Genomic DNA, 20,750 nt, shown 5'->3' on the forward strand with positions numbered 1-20,750 from the left:
GATTTGGCTTCTCCCAGGTGAGTTTTTGGGGTCCTCCTGTCCTTCTCCTCCCACGGAGCTCCAAGTTGGGATATTCCCAGGAAATTTGGGAGTTTCCCACCTTTTAGGGGGATGGAGCAGATTTTGGGATGTCCCGTGGAGCCTCCCGCGTCCTTTGACGCTTTGGCGGACCCAGAGCTGAAAAATCCACGAAATTATTTTAAAATTGGATTTTTCCTTCTTCTTTTTTTTTTTCCTTTTTTTTTTTTTTGTGTGTGTGTGTTTTTGGTTTGTTTGGTTTTTAGTTTTGTTTTGTGCTCTGATTTTTGTTTTGTTTTGTTTTGTTTGGTTTGGTTTGGTTTTGGGTTTGGTTTGCTTTGATTTTATTGGGGTTTTTTTTAGTTTATTTTTTCATTTTTAATTTTTAAAAAATTTTAATTTTTTTTTTCAATTCCTTTCTTTTGTTTGCTTTGTTTGGTTTGGTTTTGGTTTGGTTTGATTTTTTTCCTTCTTTTTCTTTTTCTTTTTCTTTTTCTTTTTCTTTTTCTTTTTCTTTTTCTTTTTCTTTTTCTTTTTCTTTTTCTTTTTCTTTTTTCTTTTTTTTTTTTCTTTTTCTTTTCCTTTTTCTTTTTCTATTTCTTTTTCTTTTTCTTTTCCTTTTTCTTTTCCTTATACTTATCCTTTTCCTTTTCCTTTTCCTTATCCTTATCCTTTTTCTTTTTTTTTTTTTTTTTTTGGCATTTTTATTCAGTTTTCTTTTGTTTTTTTGGTTTTTTTTTCTTTATTGAGTACCCTCACCAAAACAAGTAAATTCTGTCAGAAAACCAAACCCATTTCTCTGCTTTCCTCACAGCTCTCGGTGCACAAAGCACAAACCCCCCACGCTTTGAATAATTTCCGATCAGAGAGAAGAAAAGGCAAAATTTTGACTCATTCACACCAAAAACAGGAAATGCGAACCGGGGTGAAAATCTTCCTGTCACCACCTGCTCCGAACCTGGGGGCTCCGTGATCCCGGGATGGGCTCGGGCACCTGGATCCGGCTGCTCCTCGCCCTCGGAGCTCTTTGGGGTACGTGGATTTTCCTCCCAATTTTTGGGGTTTTTTTTCTGGATTTTGGGTTTTTTTGGGTGTTTTTTTCCCGGATTTTGGGTGGTTTTTTGTTTTTTTTTTCCATATTTGGGGGGTTTTTTGGGTGTTTTTTTTCCTGGGTTTTGGGGTTCTTTGGTTTTGTTTTTTTTTTTCTGGATTTTGGGTTTTTTTGGTTTTTTTTCCCCAGATTTTGTGGGGGGTTTGGGTGTTTTTTTCCTGGATTTGGGGTTCTTTGTTTTTTTTTGTTTTTTTTGTTTTTTTTTTTCCCACAGATTTTGGGGTTTTTGGGGTGTTTAGGACTTTGGGGCCGAGGTGCTCCAGGTAGGGTGTGAGAAACGCCCTGAAAACTCTTCCAGAGGGAGGAAGTGATTAAAAAATGATCATTAAAAAATGATTTTCCAGCTGGAAAAAATGAAGGATTTGGGTGAATTTTAGTGGGGTTTTGAGGGCCCTGAGGGGTTCATTCCGCGCCAGAGGGAGTTGGGAATTCCAGAGAAAAATTCCTGGCAGATTGGCTCAAATCACCAGGTTGGGAGAGGGATCACAAGGAATAAAATCATGGAATGGTTTGGCTTGGAAGGATCTTATCTTTTTTCCCTTTTCCCCTTTTTCCCTTTCCCCCTTTTTTCCCTTTTTCCCTTTTCCATTTTCACTTTTCCGTTTTTCCCTCTTCCATTTCCTCCCTTCCCTTTTCACTTTTCCCCCCTTTTTTGTTCCTTTTTCCTTTTTTGCTCCTTTTTCTTTTTTTTGTTCCTTTTTCCTTTCCTTTCCAGGGCAAAAACGATGGAAAAAAAATCTTTGGGAAAAGTGGGAGGGGCACAGTGGGGACCCTTCTCTGCCTTTGGGAGCTCCAGATTTGGCTCCTCCTCCTCCTCCTCTTCCTCCTCCACTTCCTCTTCCTGCTCCTCCCCCTCCTCCTCCCACAATTTCCTAAAAAAACAAAATTTGTTTGCCCAGAAATGAGGGAAAATCTGAATGGAGGAAAATCTGAATGGAGGAAAATTTGAATGGAGGAAAATTTGAATGGAGGAAAATCCGAATCATTGGCTTGGAATAAAAAACAACAAATTGTTTTGGGGGGAAAAGTCCTCCCACGGAAATCCGGGTGTGAGGGAGATGAAAACCCTTGATTTTTAATTTTGTTTTTCCAAAAAACCCAACCAGAAGGAAAATGTGAGATTTGTACCTGAGCCCACTCCCAGGTGGCTGCAATTCCCAAAATTCTGGGGAGGAATTTGGGGTCTTGCCTTTGAATGTGGGGTCTCCCCTTTGGATTTGGGATTTTTTCTTTGGATTTTGGAGTTTCTTTCCCTTGGTTTTGGGGTCTCATGTTTGGATTTGGGATGTCCCCTTTGGATTTGGAGTTTCCCCTTTGGATTTGGGGTCTCATGTTTGGATCTGGGGTTTCCCCTTTGGATCTGGGGTCTCCTTTTGGATTTGGGGTCTTTCCTTTGGATTTGGGGTCTCTCCTCTGGATCTGGAAGTTCCTCCCTTGGATCTGGGATCCTGTGGATCACCAGGCTGGATCCAGCATCATTCCTGACCTGATCCCAGAGGATTCCTCCAGGATTGGGATGAGGACAATCCCCATGAGCCTCAACCCTTCTCCCTCCCTTCTTCCCAGGAATCAGAGCCAGGGAAACACAGTTGGGAATTCTGGGAGAGCCGACGCTCCTGCAGATCCCCCCCAAGTTCCAGGAACGCACCAGGGAATTCGGGGAAGCCTCCTGGAAAAAAACCATGGAGGGGTCGCAGAAGAAAAAAGTCCTGCTGAGGTTTTCCAGCGGGAATTTCACAGAGTACGAGCAGGACCGGATGCGCTTCCACAGGGGGAATTTTTCCCTGGAAATCCTCAACACCAGCCGGGAGGACGAGAGGCTCTACGAGTACAGCGTCAGCAAGGGGCCGGAGGAGGAGCTCTGGCACATCCAGCTCCAGGTGTTCGGTAAAAAAATCCTCTGGGAATCGCCGTGATGGAGGATCCCGGCTTTTTCTGGGATGATCTGTTTTGTTTCCTGGATGTTCCTGGTCTTTTCCTGGATGTTCCTGGTCTTTTCCTGGGTGATCCTGGCTTTTTCCTGGGTGATCCTGGCTTTTTCCTGGGTGATCCTGGCTTTTTCTGGGATGTTCCTGGTCTTTTCCTAGAAGTTCCTGGTCTTTTCCTGGATGTTCCTGGCTTTTTCCAGGATGCTCCTGGCTTTTTCCAGGATGCTCCTGGCTTTTTCTAGGATGTTCCTGTTTTTTTTTTTTTTTCTGGAATATTCCTGGTCTTTTCCTAGAAGTTCCTGGTTTTTTTCCTGGATGTTCCTGGGTTTTTCTGGAATGTTCTTCACTTTTCCTGGACGTTCTTGGCTTTTTACTGGATATTCCTGTTTTTTTCCTGGATGTTCCTGATTTTTTTTTTTTCTGGGATGTTCCTGGCTTTTTTCCTCAATGTTCCTGGCTTTTTCCTGGACGATTCTGGCATTTTGGGAGAAAACTTGGGTGGTGGTCGGCGGTCAAGGGGATGAGAAATGCCAACTTCGATGTCCAAAAAAATCCTGGAATTCCCATTTCTCCCTTTCCCCAGAGCTGGAGACCCATCCCAGCTTTTTTCTGGAACTTCCCAGCTTGCTGTTGGATGTTCCCAGTGTTTCCTTGGAATTTCCTGGATGTTCCTGGGTTTTCTTTCTGGATGTTCTCAGCATTTCGGGGACGGGATGCGGGTGGTGATCAAGGAGCTGCAAAACCAACTCCCGGAATTCCTTTTCCCAGAGCCGGTGGCCGATCCCAGAATCCGGATCCTGCATCGGGAATTGTCCAACGGCAGCTGCTCCCTGTCCCTGCTCTGCGCCTCGGAGCGCGGGGATGAGGTTTCCTACAGCTGGGACAGCCGGGACAGCGGTGACACTGGCGGGATCTGCTCTGGGAATGGGAGTGTCCTGAATGTCTCCTATTCCCTACGGAACTCCGGCTTCCGCTGCGTCTGCACCGCCAGGAATCGCGTCAGCAGCCGGGACGCCGCCTTTGATTCGTCCCAGTGTGGTGCCGAGCAGAGTGGTAGGTGCTGGAGTCATGGAATCATGGAATCCTAAAATTCCAGAATCATGGAACTCCAAAATTCCAGAATCCCAAAATCCCAGAATCACGGAACTCCAAAATTCCAGAATCCTGGAATCCCAGAATCATGGAATCCCGTAATCCCAGAATTATGGAATCCCAGAATCCCAAAATCACAGAACCCCAGAATCCTGGAATCCCAAAATCCCAGAACTCCAGAATCCCAAAATCCTGAATCCCAGAATCCAACCATCCCGTAATCCCAGAATTATGGAATCCAAGAATCCCAAAATCCCAGAACTCCAAAATCCCAGAACCCCAGAATCCCATAATCTCAGAACCCAAGAATCCTGGGATCCCAAAATCCCAGAATGCCAGAATCCCAAATCCCCAGAAGCCCGGAACCACAGAATTACGGAACCCCAAAACCTCAAAATCCCAGAACCCAAGAATCCTGGAATCCCAAAATCCCAGAATCCCAAAATCGCGAACCCCAGAATCCTGGAATCCCCAGATCCCAAAATCCTGAACCTCAGAATCCAACAATCCCAGAATCCCACAATCCCGTAATCCCAGAACCTAAGAATCCTGGAATCCCAAAATCCTGGAATCCCAGAACCCAAAAATACTGGAATCCCAAAATCCCACAATCCCTAAATCCCAGAACCTTGGAATCCCCAAATCCCAGAAACCCAGAATCGTGGAATCCCAGAATCCTGGAATCAGAGAATACTGGAATCCCAGAATCCCAGAGTTCTGGAATCCCAAGAATCCCAGAATCTCAGTTAACCCCAGAATCCCAGGATTGTGGGGTGGGAAAAGAACTCTGGAAATGTCCCAGTGCTGTCAGGTCAGGGTGGGAATTTGAGTGATTTGTGTGCAAATTTGAGAGATTTCTCTGAATATTTGAGATATTTCTCTGGATTAATGGGATTCCCCTTCACATGAGAGATTTTTGTGAATATTGGAGGTATTTCTATGGATATTTGTGACATTTCCATCCCTCAACTCCCCTTAAAGCCAGGAGAGACATTTTTAGCTTGCTTTGGTATTTTTTTTCCGACCCCAAATCCAGCCCCCATCGGGTTTTTATCTCAAATAAGGCAAATAAAGAGAACTCGGAGGCATTTCCTGCCCTTGATTTCCTGCAGCAAATCAGCCCCAAAGCAGGTGACACGGTGACAAATTCGGCCTCCAAATAAGGGCACGATGAAGTGACAAAATTCAGTTCAAAATTAGGGCACAGTGGTGACAAAAATCAACCCCAAAATCGGGGGACAAAGTGATGGAAATCAGCACCAGGTGATAAAAAATCAACCCCAAAATCAGGTGACAAAAATCGACCCCAAAATCAGGTGGCAGGTGACAAAAGCGATCCCCAAAATCAGAGGATGAGGTGGCAAAAGTGGTCCCCAAAATCAGATGACAGGTGACAAAAACGAGCCCCAAAATCAGGTGATGAATATCAGCCCCAAAATCGGGTGACAAAAATCATCCTTAAAATCAGGGGACAGGTGACAAAAATCAGACCTAAAATCAGGGGACAAAGTGTCAAAAGTCAGCCTCAAAATCAGGGAATGGGTGACAAAAATTATCCCTAAAATCAGGAAACGGGTGACAAAAATCAACCTCAAAATCAGGTGACAGGTGACAAAAGTGGTCCCCAAAATCAGATGACAGGTGACAAAAATGAGCCCCAAAATCAGGTGATGAGGTGGTGAATGTCAGCCCCAAAATCGGGTGACAAAAATCATCCTCAAAATCAGGGGACGGGTGACAAAAATCAACCCCAATATCTGGGGACAGAGGTGACAAAAGTCAGCCCCAAAATCAGGTGACAAAAATCGTCCTTCAAATCAGGGGACGGGTGACAAAAATCAACCCCAAAATCAGGGGACAGGTGACAAAAATCAACCCCAATATCTGGGGACAGAGGTGACAAAAGGCTCTGGGTGTCCTGGTGCCACCCCCCAGTGTCCCCTCCCTGTCCCAGGTGTCCCCAGGGTGAGGACAGAGCTCCTCGTGGCGCTGGTGACCCTCGGTGTCATTGTCATCATCGTCATCGTCACCATCATCATCCTCAGGGCCAGACGTGAGTTTGGGGGGTCCTGGGGTTGGGTGGAGTTGGGTGATTTTGGAATTCTTTTCCAAGCTGGATGATCCCAGATTTGTCACCTGACCCCCCCACAGGTGACCAAGGTCCCTCCCAGGTGACTCCGGACGGTGCCACCAGCGCCACCATCTATGCCCAGGTGCAGGTGAGTGGGGAAAATGGGGAGAAAATGGGGAAATGGGGAAAATGGGAAGATGGGGAGGAAATGAGGGGAAATGGGAAAAATGGGGCAAATGAGGGGAAAATGGGGGAAAATGGGGGAAATGGGAAAATGGGGAGAATGGGGGGAAATGGGGAGAAAATGGGGAAAATGGGGAAAATGGGGGAAAATGGGGAGAATGGGGGAAATGGGGAAAAAATGGGGAAAAAATGGGGAAAATTGGGGAGAAAATGGGGGGAAAGGGAAAAATGAAAACGGGGGAAAAGGAGGAAAATGGGGGAAAATGGGGAAAATGGGGAAAAATGGAGGAAAATGGGGGAAAATGGGGAAAAAATGGGGGAAAATGGGGAAAGGGTAAAAGGGAAAAAGAGAAAAGGGAAAAAGGGAAAAAAGGGAAAAGGGGAAAAGGGAAAAAGGGAAAACGGGGAAAAGGGAAAAAGGGGAAAAGGGGAAAAAGTAAAAATGGGAGAAAATGGGGAAAATAAATGCGGGAAAATGGGGAAAAATGGGGAAAAATAGGGGGAAACGGGAGAAAATTTTTCAGGTGCCCCCCAGCTCCTCTCAGGTGTCCCCCAGCACCCCTCAGTTACCTCAGGTCCCCTCCCACTCTTTGTCCCCCCCCTCAGAAGCCCAAAGTCACCGTCCCCAGCGCCACCCCCATCTCCAGCACCACCATCTACGCCGCGGCCACCGGGCCACCCCCGGCCACTGACGGAACCCCCCGGGCCCCAGCAGAGCCCCCAAACCCTCAGGGACACCCCCAGGTAAGGGGGGACTGTCCCCAACCCCCTCCCCTGGGCCACCCCCCGGCTGGGTGACTTCACTGAGCCCCAAATTTTTGTCCCCTTGAGGAGGCCACCACGGTTTACGCCAGCGTGACCCTGCCCGTGGCCTGAGTGACTCCGGAGGATCCTTTGGGAATTCCTGAAAAACCCCAGAGGATTTGGGGACAAATCTGTCCGGAGTGTCCAGCATGGCGGCTGGAGAGGTGTGGGACGGTCAAGAGAGCGCTGGACATTGGTGAGGAACCTGCCCTGGCGGTGGAGGAGGAATTCCAGCGGGATCCTGGAGAAGGGAGAGGCTCGGGGTGCACCTCTGGAATGCTGGAGGATCCCAATGGCAGTGGACACCTGTGAGCCCAGGAGTGGTCATCTGTGACCCCAGGAATGGTCATCTGTGACCCCAGGAATGGTCATCTGTGACCCCAGGAATGGTCATTCCCACATGTGTGACCCAGGAATGGTCATCTGTGACCCCGGGAGCGGTCATTCTCACTCCTCTGACCCCAGGAATGGTCATTCCCACTCCTCTGACCCCAGGAATGGTCATTCCACACCTGTGACCATAGGAATGGTCATTCCACACCTGTGACCCCAGGAAAGGTCATTCCCACTCCTATGACTCCAGGAATGGTCATTCCCACCAAACTTCCCCATTCGCTTTCTTTCCCACTGATCCAAGGGATTTTTTCATCCCAAAATATCTCGGGTGTCCGCAGGTCCGAGCTCGCAGATTATGGTGGACGCAAAAGCAAAATAAACTTGAAATTTTTTAAAAAAATATTTTGGGGTTGGATTCTGGAGGAGTTTCCCAGTTGGATTTTGGGGGAAGAGAATCCAAAAAGTTTTTTTTCCCAGGGAAGGGCAGGTCAGGCTCATCCCTGTGGCTCAGAATTGGGAGGGGACACCGAGATGTCCCAGGGGGAGGTGACAGCTCAAAAATCCACGGGATTCTGAAATAACAGACCCAAATTATTTTGAAATAACCCGAAAAATCCCACCCTGTGCCTGCGAGCGTTGTTCCCTGGAATTCCTGAATTCCCAAATTCCCAAATTTCCGTGCCCCCTCCTCATCTTGGCTCCAAACCAGCCACAGCAGCAGCGCCAGCAGCTGGACCCAGGAATTTCATCCCAACCTGGATTCCCCCATGGGATCAATTTTAACAAAATAACAAAAATCGGCTTTTTGTTCACTCTTTATTTTTTTATTTTGCACATCTCGGGTGGTTTGGAATTGGAGACTTCTGGGATACAGATTAATTTGGGAATTCTTGGATTGGGGGAAAAAAAAACCCCTTAAGAATTCCAAAAGTGCAAAAAAAATTCGGGGAAGACAGAAGAGCTCCCAGATGTGCTCAGGAGTGTCCAGGTGTGTCCAGGTGTGTACAGGACAAAATACACCTGTACAGGTCAAAATACACCTGTACAGACCAAAATACACGTGTACAGGACAAAATATAGCTGTACAGGACAAAATATACCTGGACAGACCAAAATACACCTGTACAGGACAAAATACACCTGTACACCCCAAAATCACACAGTTACATCACAAAACACATATTGACATAATAAAATATATAAAATGCATTATAAAATACGTATCATGGAATGTATCTCACATACTTACACCCCAAACCACACTCTCCACTCCAAATCACACACATTTACACCGCAAATCACACATTTTCACCCCAAAACCAAACATTCACACCCCAAATTTTTTCACATCACAGATTTTGGGGTTCCAGACTCCCAAATTTTGGGAGCTTCAAGGGGTCCATTTGGGCTGAGAATTCCCAGATTTTAGGGAGAGATTCCAGGGGTCAGTGTGGGCTCAGAATTCCCGGATTTCGGGGTCACAGCTCCCACAGTGCCTCCCTCTCCGACACTCCTCAGAAAAATTCCTAGGAATTCCACCTTATCACCTGCTGCAGCAGTAGCACATCATGAGCATCGCCACGACCATGACCAGGTAATCGACCAGGTCCAGGACCAGTTTCAGCCCTTTCCAGAAATCAAAATTCCCCGAAATTTCTGGAAAAGAATTCCCAAAATCCTGGAATTGGGCTGGGAATTCAATCCCTTAACCAGGGATTTAAATTCCCTCCCCACCCAAACTGTCACAGGATTCCCCAAGTCTCCAAATTCGTCATTTTGCCTTACAGGGAATTTTAAAATGTTGAAATTAATGAGGATTAATGATACAGAAATGAGTTTGTGTTTTATATATAAATCATTATGGAAATAAAAAAAATAATTTCAAATAATTAAATGAACCATTAAGAATATTATTAAACAGATTAAATTAGTTTAATTTATACTTATAAATAAGTACAGATTTTTATATATGTAAGCAAATCCATATTTTATCTTTAAATAAGTATAGATTTTATAGAGATAAGTATCTGTTTCATAAATAAGTATAGTTATATATAAAAATCAGTATAATTTATATATAAATAAGTATATTTATATACTTATTTATAAAAATTTATTATATTAACAAGCATATTATATAAGTAAATATATTATATATGTATATATTTTATATATAAATTGATTTTTTATATAAGAAATAAGTTGAGATTTTACACAGAACACACACCAAAATTTTCATCTATTCCACACAAAATCGAAATTAAAAATTAAATATTTCATATCTATACAAATGTATAGATTTGTAATTAGGATATTGCATTTTCCTAATATTTTCCCAGTAGTTTTTTTCCCAACTTCAGGATTCCCTGGAATACCCATGGAAAACTCACCTGGGCAGGTGAGCGGGGCCGGGGCCGCTCTCCAGCCCGCGGGGTTGCTCAGGTTGCAGTGACAAATTTGGGGTTCAGCATTTTCTGGGATCCACTGGAACCGCTGGGTTCCATTGGATCCCGGGGATTCCTGGAATTCCGGGAGGTCCCCGGGACATTCCCAGCTGATGGAAATGTTCCCGTTCGCGGGGCTGGAGCAGAGCAGGGACAGGAGGCACCGACCCCGATCCCGCTGCAGGATTTGGGATTGCAGGGATGGCTCCGGGATGGGGTCTGTGGGGAGAGCGACAGTGAGAGGGGACAGGGACAGAGGGACAGAGACAAAGGGACAGGGACAGAGGACACAGGGACAAGTGGAACCGACCCCGATCCCACTCCAGGATTTGGGATTGCAGGGATGGCTCCGGGATGGGGTCTGTGGGGACAGGAACAGTGAGAGGGGACAGGGACAGAGGGACAGGGACAGAGGACGCAGGGACAAGTGGAACCGATCCCGATCCCACTCCAGGATTTGGGATTTCAGGGATGGTTCTGGAATGGGGTCTGTGGGGACAGGAACAGTGAGAGGGGACAGGGACAGAGGGACACAGGGATAGGGGACAGACAGACACAGGGACAGAGGATAAGGACACAAAGACACAGGGACAGAGGGACAGAGGGACACAGGGACACAGGGACAGAGGGACACAGGGACACAGGGACACAGGGACAGTGAGAGGGGACAGACGGACACGAGGACACAGAGGGACACAGGGACACAGGGACCCAGCCACTCACCCCACACAGACACTCGGAAGCACTGTTGGAAAATCCCAGAGGAACTCTTGAACTCGACCCTATAGACCCCGCTCTCGGTTTTGTTAATTGGGGAGATGCACAGGGAGAGATTTCCCGGCTGGAATTCAGCTCTCCCAAGGAAAGGACCTTTGGGATACGAGACATCCCCGTCCCTGCTGGCTGTCAAGATCTGTTGCTGCGATCCAGAATCCATTTCTGCTTTCCAGTGCATCTCCCCCCATTCCCATGCGGGTTCCTCCGGCACCAGGCACAGCGATCCCCCGGCGGTCACAGCCTGATCTCGGCATTCCTGGGACCCTAAACCAGAACCGGGGAGTCCCAGGAGAGGGAGGCTGTGACCCCAGGGGTCCCTGGGTTGTGACCACAGGGGATGCGGTCACTGCTGGAGCCACCCCTGGGCCAGCCCGGCCACGGCCACCGAGGTCACTCTTCGTCACAGGGACCTGCTCCCTGTCCCCATCCCAAAATTTCCATTCTCTCCACACCATCCCAGACCAGTTCAGAACCTGTTCCCCATCCCCATCCTGAGGGATCTGCCCTCTCTGCTCGAGCCTGGGCTGATTCCCCATCCCAAAATTTCCTTTCTCTCCATCCCAAACTGGTTCTGTGTCCATTCCGTATTCCAGGGGTTCCACTCTTACCCCTTTATACCAAACTGCTCAAGTGTCCATTCTCCAACCTCACCCCAAAAATTCCACTTTCTCCCCATTATCCCAAACTGGTCAAGTGTCCACTCCCCATCCCAACTTTTCCACTCCCTCCCCACCATCCCAGACCGGTTCAGTCCCATCCCCACCCCAGTTATTTCCACCCCCTGCACCCTCCCCTCTCAATTTCTGTCTTTTCTCCAGAGCAGCCCCGGATGTCGAAGGTCCCAAAACAAAACTCATGAAACTCACAGAGGATGTGGTTTCTGAATGTTCTGTGTGGTCAGAGCGGATGAGGTAGAGACTTTGCAAGACTCAACCCCTCAAAATCCCCCTTTCCACAGTGCCCCAGTGCAAATCCCATCCATCCCGTGGTTTTTTTCCACCAGGAAATTCTTACCCCGGGGGCACATCCAGTGTGGGGTGAGAGAACCGAGGAAAATCTCCCACGATTCACACCCAACCGCTCTCCATCCCCTCCCTGATCTTCTCGTCTCCAACTCTGCATTCCCGTTCCCTTTTCACCTCCAGCACCAGGCTCTGGTGGCTCAGTCTGAGGGTGACTAGGCCCCCTCAGCCCCCTCCAGGCCCCCTCAGCCACACGGGACGCTCTTCCTTTGCCCTGGGACCCTTCCGTGAGTCCCTTCCAACTGCGCCAGCCCTGATGAGTTTCATTCTCTGGGTTCAGTAACTTCAGCCCGGCTTGATCCCGCCTTGATCCCAGCTTTGGTCCCACCTTGATCCCAGCTTTTGATCCCAACTTTTGACTCCGCCTTGATCCCAAGTTTTAATCCCAAAGCCCCTCTGCGTGCCCCCCTCCAGCTTTTCCCTGCAATTCCCGAATTCCCGCATCCCTCCTGCCCTCTCCATCCCACCCCCATCCCGCGCCCCCTCCTCACCTTGACTCCAAGCCAGCCCCAGCAGCAGCGCCAGCAGCACCGGGGGGCAGCGGGGACATCTCGGGGACATCTCGGGGACCCCCCGCAGCGGACCCGGAGCTGCGGGGACCCCTCGGGGCTGCCGAGTGCCCGGCGGGGACTCGGGGAATTCCTCTGCTCCTCCTCCTGCTGCTCCTCCTCCTCATCCTGTCCCGCCCAGGCCACCCCTCCTGGGGGACACAGGTGGCGCTGCTCAGCCTCGAAACTCGCAGGGAATTAATACATTTCAATTCATTTTAATATATTTTTATTGGTTTTAATTGGGCCAGGAGGGTGTGGGTTTTTATGGGTGTGGTTTTTTGGTTTCCTTTTGCAGCGCTGGTGACATCTGGGGACATCGCGATGGCTCCGGACAGCCCGGCAGGGCTAGGAGATTTGGGGGGGAATATCCAGCCCCAAAATGCGCTTTTCAACCCCAAAATCCCTGCTCCAGACCCCCAAATTCTCCCCATTCCAGTCCCGAAATTCTCCTTGTTCCAACCCCAAAATCCTCCTCATTCCAGCCCCAAATTTCTCCTCCTTCAAGACCCAAAATTCCAATTCCAGCCCCAAAATGTTTTCTCTAACATACCTCCCAACCCAAACCAGTCTGACCCAGCACCACCCAGTTCCTTACTGGGGCAGAGGAACCGAAGATTTTATTTTTTAGGATTTTTGTTCCATTTGTCCCTTCTCACTTCCCCCTGACCCCCAAAATTTCACCCCGAGGCGACTGTGTGTGACTGCCCAGAAAAACCCAGATTTGGGGAAGTTCTGCTTTCCCAAAATTGTCACTGTCCTGTGTCTGGGGACGGCTTTTGGTGGGGGTTTAGAGGATTCCTTCATGGTCGAGGCTGAGGGGATCAGGATTGGACCCCACGGAGCCCCTGAGGAATTTGTCACACAGGGACACCATGACACTCTTGGGACAGCTGCCCAATCCACCTTACCTTGGAAATGGAGTTGGAAAAAACACATCAGATTTCCTCTCCTTGGCCCTGCAACAGAACTTTTTATTCTAAACCCTCACATTTCCTTGCTTAGAAACCGCAAGTTACCTCTACTTATAAACAGAGTTAGTTTCTTTTTTAAACCCCACACTGAATGATGATTTTAGAGGGTTAAGATTTTTGCTGTAGAAGCAATTCCCATGACCAAGATGCAAATTAGGTAGGCAAATGGTAGGTTAATGATTACTAGATGATTAAGCTAGGGTTAATTGCTACATTGTCTGCTGTTACGAGTTTATTGAAGAACGTAGAGTAACTGAACCGTTATAAGATGAAACCAAAACCAGTAAGAACAACGTGTGCACCTGGACTGCATCACGAACCACAGCGCCTTGGGTCATGCCAGAGGGTCCCCAAGACCTGATGAAGACTCTCCTGACTTCATCCTTTGAGATCACTGACTCATTTCGGGGACATTGACCCAATTCAAGAGAAGAATTGTGCACTCATGAAGGACTGATGGCTCATTTTAGTACAGAGAGGAGATGGGAGGTGCTGTGGTTCTGAATGTGTATCGTGTGTTAGATCTTAGAGGGCAAAGAATCTTCGTGACCAGTCCCACCTTTCAGAGATGACTCCTGTGCTGCCACTGGTGAATTGAACATAATCACTTTCTGACTTGAGTTAGGTAGAATGTCTTTGCAATCGTGCCAGTTTTTAGTGGTTCAACTCTTAGGCACTGTGGTTTCCGTACGTGTCATTTCAGCACGACAAGTGTTTTGCTTCACCCTCCTGTTCCTTCTCTTTAGTTCAATAATCTTTTGGGTGCACCCGTTGCTCAGGATCCTCCCCACGTCCCAGATGCCCATGGACGAATTTTGGATCCCTTTTCTCACCATGTTCATTCTCCTCCACCAAACTGATGAGTGCCAGGTGCTCCTTGTCCCTTGGGAAGGAGATTTTGGGGTTTAGGTGAAGCCAGCCCAGCTCGGCTCCAGCTCATTGCACTTTGGACTCACTGCAACCCATAAATTTTTGCTTCACCCATGATTCTAAAGATATGTAGATTTTTTTTACCTTGTCTTTGTTGTCCATCATTTCAGTGACAAGCCACAAGCCCTTCCCTTTAACCACAGCTCTAAGCAACAAGAGGCAGGCGCTCTTGTTCCTCATTTTTGTTGGAATAATTTTTTTTGTTCGTGCTGTGCACCGCGTCTTCTGTGTGTCCCAGATGCCCATGGACGAATTTTGGATCTCTCTTCTCACCACATTCCTTCTTCTCCACCAAACCAGTGAGTGCCAAGTGCTCCTTGTCCCTCGGGAAGGAGATTTTGGGGCGGTTTTAGGCCGTTTTTGGGTGGTTTTCAGAGCAGTTCCGTGGGGTGGATTTGTGGTAAATATTTGGTAGCCATGCATCTCTTGTTGCCATGGAAACCTGGTGATGGAGGGCTGATGTGCACCTCTGGTCCAGCCTCTGTCCAGATGTTCTCCTGCTCCACTCCTGCTCCTCTCCACGTTGCCTAATAATTTTTGGAGGTCCTGGGGCGTTTTTTGGAAGGAAAAGAGGGAAATTGGGCAAGGTCTGTTCACAGCCCTTCCGCCATGCTCCACGAGGGTTTATATCATGTGAGCCACCCTGTGACTTTGCTAACTACAAAATTTCCTGTTGGTTTTACCTTCCCCCAGCATTTTTTCCTTTCTCATACTGGAGAGATTCTATTGTCCATGTCCCAGAGGTGGCTGAGGCTGAGGGAGCCAGAAATTCCAAGCCCAGCCTTGGGGCTGAGTCAGGATCAGTTCCCTGTTCAGAAAACTGGGAAGAAAAACTCAATTCCCAGTCTAGAGTGGGAACAAAAAAAAAAAGACAGTTTTTTTTTCTTTTTAAATGGGAAGTTGCAAAAATGATGAAAACAGCTGTTTCCTCCTTGAATTCATGACCCAAGGTCATGGTGTGGTCACTGGGGGGGAGGGGATCCAGAGGGATCTTGGACCTTGTCCTGGGTTGGATCCAAAGGAGTGTGGGAGGATTCTCATCTCGGGTCTTGTGGGATCCCAACTGGAATGGGGAGATCCCACCTGGAATGGGGAGATCCCACCCTTCCATGACCCTTCAAACAGCTCCATCCCTGATGGGCTTTGCTCTCTGCGTTCAGCATCTTCATCCTGCCTTCATCCTGCCTTGATCCCTCCTTGATCCCACTTGATCCCAACTTTTCATCCCATCTTCAATCTACCTTCGTCCTGCCTTCAACTGATCTTCCTCTCACCTCCATCTCACCTTGCTCCCACCTTGTCACCACCTCCACCCCACCCTCACTCCATGTTCACCCACGTTCTGTCCTCACTTTCTCTCCTCAGCGAGTGCCACCAACACTGAGGAGGTGTTCGGGACCGTGGGCGGGTCCGTGACCTTCCGCATCCAGGACACGTCAGGTGGAAATGTAGCAGCCTGGAATTTTGAGGATATACACATAGTGACGGCATCATTTGAGGATCCTCCTCAAGCCTTATTTTCAAAACAAACATTCAAAAAGCGTTTTGCTGTCTCCGAGAAGGGTCGTGCGCTCAGCATCTCCCATCTGACACTGCAGGATGCCGGGACCTACTCTGTAACCTTTGACGGGAAAAAAAGATTCACTTTCATCCTCCACGTGTATAGTAAGTGCTTTCAGTGTTTTTGGGGTATTTTACAGTAAAATAAAAGAGGTTTTTGACACCCCCATTCCCCTAGGGGAGCTGGCAGAGCCCACGGTGACCTGCGAGGGCCAGAACTGCTCCTCAGATGGGAGCTGCCGCTTCTCCCTGCGCTGCTCCGTGTCTGGCACCGACCTCGGGAACGTTTCCTACACCTGGAGAATGGGAGATCGGCTGTGGAACGAGGGTCCTGTGCTGCTGTGGGTGGATAAACCTGACCTGGAGGGACTGGGGCCACCGACGTGCGCGGCACAGAACCCTGTGAGCAGCAGGAGCGTCACCGTCAGCAGCCCTGACCTGCTCTGCACTGGTGAGAGCTGGGAAAGGTGGGAATTTGGGATGGGATGGGATGGGATGGGATGGGATGGGATGGGATGGGCTAGACCCAGCTCCCAGGGAATGTTTGGGCTCTTCCCAGAGGTCCCAGGGACAGGACAAGGAGTGGTGGCCACAAACCCAACCCCAACAAGTTCCACCTCTTCCCCCTCTGGAGCCATTCCAAAGCCACCTGGCCGTGTCCCTGTGTCCCCTGTTCTGGGTCACCACGTCCTGGATGATCTCCAGAGTTCCTTTCCACCCCAACAAGTGTGGGATTGTGTGATTTGGGGGTTTTGGGAATCTGGGATTTTGGGAATCTGGTATTCTCCCACCACTGCTTCCGCCAAGCCGCCTCTACCCTGGTTTGGAGTGAATTCTCCTGGACTGAGGGATCAGGGAGAGATTCAAAGCCAAATCCCCTTTGCCCCCCATGCCAGCAAGAGCCAGGATTATTTTGGGATGTCTCCATTGGATCTTCTCCCTTTCCCAGGTTCCTTCTCCAGCAGCGGGATCACAATTGGGTTCATAACCGCGATTGGAATCAAGGCACTTTTATTGGTTCTCCTGCCGTTCCTCCATAAATCCAAAGGTGAGCATGGAAAACCATCCCTGGAGCCCTGTTGGTGTTTCCATCACTGCCTCTGGTAGCCACTGTCCGTTGGGCAGGCGTGTTCAGGTGGACACTGATCCCGATCTCTGGGTCGCAATTACCGCGAAATTTTGGAGATGACATCCAAATGAAAGGGGAGGCTCGAGCGCGTCCTGTATTTAAAGCCATCCCTGACACAGGACAACGTGACAGACACGATGTCCCAGCCTGGCGTGTAGTCCAGGATTTATAGGACGAGGTTGCACCATTTGGGCTTGGTTCTACACACGTTGGGCAAATTATCGCGAGTTGAATACGGGTTTGCTGGCACCGTATGAAATTAACGATATAACCCAAGTTTCAGTCGGTTCAATTTAAAGTTTTTGAAGAGAATTGGAGACAGATGGCTGAAAAGGCAGCTGCAGAGAATGTGCAGGGCCCTCAGACACATCCCAGGTTTGCCGTGGGAGGTGAAGCTCTAATGCGGTGTCATTGTTTTTCTAATTAAAAAAACCTAAATATACGTAAAAAATAAAATAAAATAAAATAAAATGGAATGGAATGGAATGAAATGGAATAGAATAGAATAGAATAGAATAGAATAGAATAGAATAGAATAGAATAGAATAGAATAGAATAGAATAGAATAGAATAGAATAGAATAGAATGGAATAGAATAGAATAGGATGGAATAGAATAGAATGGAATAGAATAGAATGGAATAGAATAGAATGGAATAGAATAGAATAAAATAAAATAAAATAAAATAAAATAAAATAAAATAAAATAAAATAAAATAAAATAAAATAAAATGAGGCAGTTTTTGCAGCTGTGGGGAACCTCACACAAGTTTGGCATGCCACATTCTCCAGCAGTCCAGGCCATTGTCCAATGCGCTCACAGTACTCTGAAGAGTTTTTTGGACAAACAGAAAAGGGGAATGGCTGTGGAAACACCACACAGCCCGTTGGAAAAATAATCTTACTGTGCCACAAGATTCCAATAATCCTGTCATTGTTAATTGTTTTACCTCGTTACAGGCTGCAGATGAGACACGAGCGAAGGTTTTTATACGTGACCTGACCACAAACAAGTGGAAGGGATCACAGGAATTCATCGTTTGGGGTCGTGGGTAGGCGTGAGTCCCGATGGATTCTGGGGTGCCCTGCAAGGGGTGTCCACCCCAACCTGTGACATCAGAGACGGCGTGTGGCCTTCAATTGCTGACCAATCAATCACCAACCAGCTGCCTTTACAAGCAGAGAATGAGCATTCATCAGTTCGTGTCTGAGCTGTTTGGAAATCAATGAGAGATTTTTAGACAGATTTTAGTGTAACGTGAACGGTGCCGAGCCCGAGACAGAGACATGGACAGTCTGTGATCCATGTGACAAAAAGCACTTTATTGTTCTCACTGCACTTTAAATACCTTTCTTAATGTCCCTTGGCAAGCATTTGTGATTGGTTCAAAGTTCAGGTTGCCCAGCTCTCTGACCAATAGCCCCTGCAGCCAGGCAGGAACCCAGTGGGTCAAATCCCTGTCTGGTTCCGATTCTGTCCTATCCCTGTTCCCCAGAGGGTTTTCTGTCCCACCAGGCTGCTTTTCCCAAGTATGGCCAAATCAGGTATCCATTAACAAGTGAGGTTGTACAGTGACAAAAAATATCTCAGGTGTTGGCAGGTCCAAACTTGCAGATTGTGGCAGATGGAAAAGCAAAATAAACTTGGAATTTTAAAAAAATCTTTTGGGGTTGGATTCTGGAGGAGTTTCCCAGTTGGATTTTGAGGGAAGAGAATCCAAAGTTTTTTCCCAGGGAAGGGCAGGTCAGGTTTATCCCTGTGGCTCGGAATTGGTGGAAAAAAACAAAATTCCATCGGGGAGGAGCCCTGGAAGTGCCCAGAAAGGTTTGGAGTTGCCACCCTGGGGATGACCAAGGTGCACAGTGGCCGACTCAGTGACCTCAGAGCTCTTTCCCAACCCCACAAATTCGGAGATTCTGCAGATCCTGTGAGTGGCAGACAAGAAATTATGCCAAATTTCACCGCTCGGAGTGGTTTCTCATGTGGTTGTCACTTCATCATGATGTGACAACTTTGGCAGTGTTCCTGTCACTTCTTCAGTTCCAGGAAAGTGACCCCAACCTTGGGCAACCCCCCCAGAGCCCCCAAGGCAGGGAGGGGACACTGAGATGTCCCAGGGGGAGGTGACAGCTCAAAAACCGGCAGAACTCTGAAATAACAGACACCTCAAAAATCCCTCCTCATGCATGATTTTGTTCCCTGGAATTCCCAAATCCCTCCTACCCTCTCCATCCCTGTGTCCCTTCCTCATCTCAGCTCCCAGCCAGCCCCGAGCAGCCCCAGAGGTGTGGGGACACTTGGGGACATCACGATGGCTCCGGTGTCCCCAGTTCGGACACCCCAGCAGGGTTGGGAGCTTTGGGGGGGAATATCAAACCCTAAAATATTCTTTCCAACCCCAAAATCCTCCTCAACCCAGACCCCAAATCCTCATTCCAACCCCAAAATCCTCCTCAATCCAGCCCCAAATCCTCATTCCAGCCCCAAAATCCTCCTCAATCCAGCCCCAAATCCTCATTCCAGCCCCAAAATCCTCCTCAATCCAGACCCCAAATCCTCATTCCAGCCCCAAAATCCTCCTCATTCCAGCCCCAAATCCTCATTCCAGCCCCAAAATGTTGTCTCTAACATCCCTCCCAATCCTCCCAGCAACTCCCAGTTCCTCACTGGGACAGCAGAACTGAAGTTGATTTTAGGATTTTCACTCCAGCTGTCCTCAGTTCCCTCTGAACCCGAAATCTCATCACGAGGCGACGGCGTGTGACTGCCAAGAGTAACCCGGATTTGGAGAAGTTCTACTTTCCCAGAATTGTCGCTGTCCTGTGTCTGAGGGTGGTTTTGGGGGTGCAGGAGAAACAGGACACCAAGCAGAAGCTGATTTATGATTTACTTTTAGTCCTAATTATGCATTCTAAAACTACTGTTCACAGAATCACACATTTCTTGATTGGTGCTGTTCACATCCCTTGCACGAGCCCTTCAAGTCTCTGTCCAGAACTTTGCTGTCCTCCCCTTTTTTCTTGTAACTTCTAATTTCAGTGTTCTCTTTTTCAGTCTCTTCTCTCCTGATTTAGCGCAGTTTATGTTTCAGGACTTGCTCAACAAGTTGCAGAATATCCCCTAAAAATGGTTCATCTCATGCACCTGCTATAAACATTGGTCTAAACTAAGAAATATATAGAAAAACAGGGAAGTGAAAATACAGCAAAATATAGAGACAACCAGCAGAATATAGAAGAAAAACAAACTATAGAAGAAAAACAGCAAAATATAGTTTGGCTGGTGTATATTGTACAGATCATGACCCAGACTTGTTCAGCATTGCTGTTCAGCACTCCTGCAGACTGGAGCAGCTCCTTCATGGCCGAGGATGAGGGAATTCACGCTGGTCCCCACGGAGCCCCTGAGTCATTTGTCACACATTCACATTTGTCACCCATGATGCCCACCTCTGCTTGGAATCAGAGTATTTTTAAAGAAACACCTCAACTTTCCTCACCTTTACTTGAAAAAGTCAGGGGTTTTTTGAAGCACCTCAAGTTTCCTCACCTTTGCTTAGAAACTGAGTATTTGTTTGTTCTAACACCTTAAGTTGTTTCCATTGCATGTTTTCACACACTCGTTGTGTGTCAGGTTTACCAAAGCTCACAAGTTCCGTGCTCACCCACAATTCTAAAGCTACACAGACACTCTTGCTCTACTCCCTTTGCAACCAATGCCTTTTAACCACAGGGGCCCTCCCCACTGACGCTGTTCAAGGACCAGCGCAGGGACTCGTGTTCCTCTTCCTTTGGTTGTCGTTTTCACCACAAGGGCCCCTCCC

At 47.9% G+C, this 20,750-nt stretch overlaps 3 protein-coding genes across 3 annotated transcripts; 2 read left to right on the forward strand and 1 right to left on the reverse strand.

The window, feature by feature from the left end:
• Nucleotides 1–887: 887 nt before the first annotated feature.
• On the forward strand, nt 888–7,279 carry SLAMF1 (signaling lymphocytic activation molecule family member 1). Its single transcript, XM_033082610.1, has 7 exons — nt 888–1,050; nt 2,696–3,016; nt 3,826–4,110; nt 6,104–6,202; nt 6,301–6,368; nt 7,010–7,147; nt 7,235–7,279. The coding sequence occupies exons 1-7, from the start codon at nt 999–1,001 to the stop codon at nt 7,277–7,279; spliced, it is 1,008 nt and encodes a 335-aa protein (XP_032938501.1). The 5' UTR covers nt 888–998.
• A 1,109-nt stretch (nt 7,280–8,388) lies between these two features.
• Nucleotides 8,389–12,355, reverse strand: CD244 (CD244 molecule). Its single transcript, XM_033082881.1, has 4 exons — nt 12,278–12,355; nt 10,711–11,028; nt 9,934–10,206; nt 8,389–9,199 (listed from the first exon to the last, which is right to left on the reverse strand). The coding sequence occupies exons 1-4, from the start codon at nt 12,345–12,347 to the stop codon at nt 9,087–9,089; spliced, it is 774 nt and encodes a 257-aa protein (XP_032938772.1). The 5' UTR covers nt 12,348–12,355; the 3' UTR covers nt 8,389–9,086.
• Nucleotides 12,356–14,464: 2,109 nt separating this feature from the next.
• On the forward strand, nt 14,465–16,980 carry LOC117008861 (T-lymphocyte surface antigen Ly-9-like). Its single transcript, XM_033082961.1, has 4 exons — nt 14,465–14,537; nt 15,604–15,903; nt 15,977–16,249; nt 16,748–16,980. The coding sequence occupies exons 1-4, from the start codon at nt 14,477–14,479 to the stop codon at nt 16,903–16,905; spliced, it is 792 nt and encodes a 263-aa protein (XP_032938852.1). The 5' UTR covers nt 14,465–14,476; the 3' UTR covers nt 16,906–16,980.
• Nucleotides 16,981–20,750: the final 3,770 nt, after the last annotated feature.

This window comes from Catharus ustulatus, chromosome 30 (genome assembly GCF_009819885.2).
Source record: "Catharus ustulatus isolate bCatUst1 chromosome 30, bCatUst1.pri.v2, whole genome shotgun sequence".
NCBI lineage: Eukaryota > Metazoa > Chordata > Aves > Passeriformes > Turdidae > Catharus > Catharus ustulatus.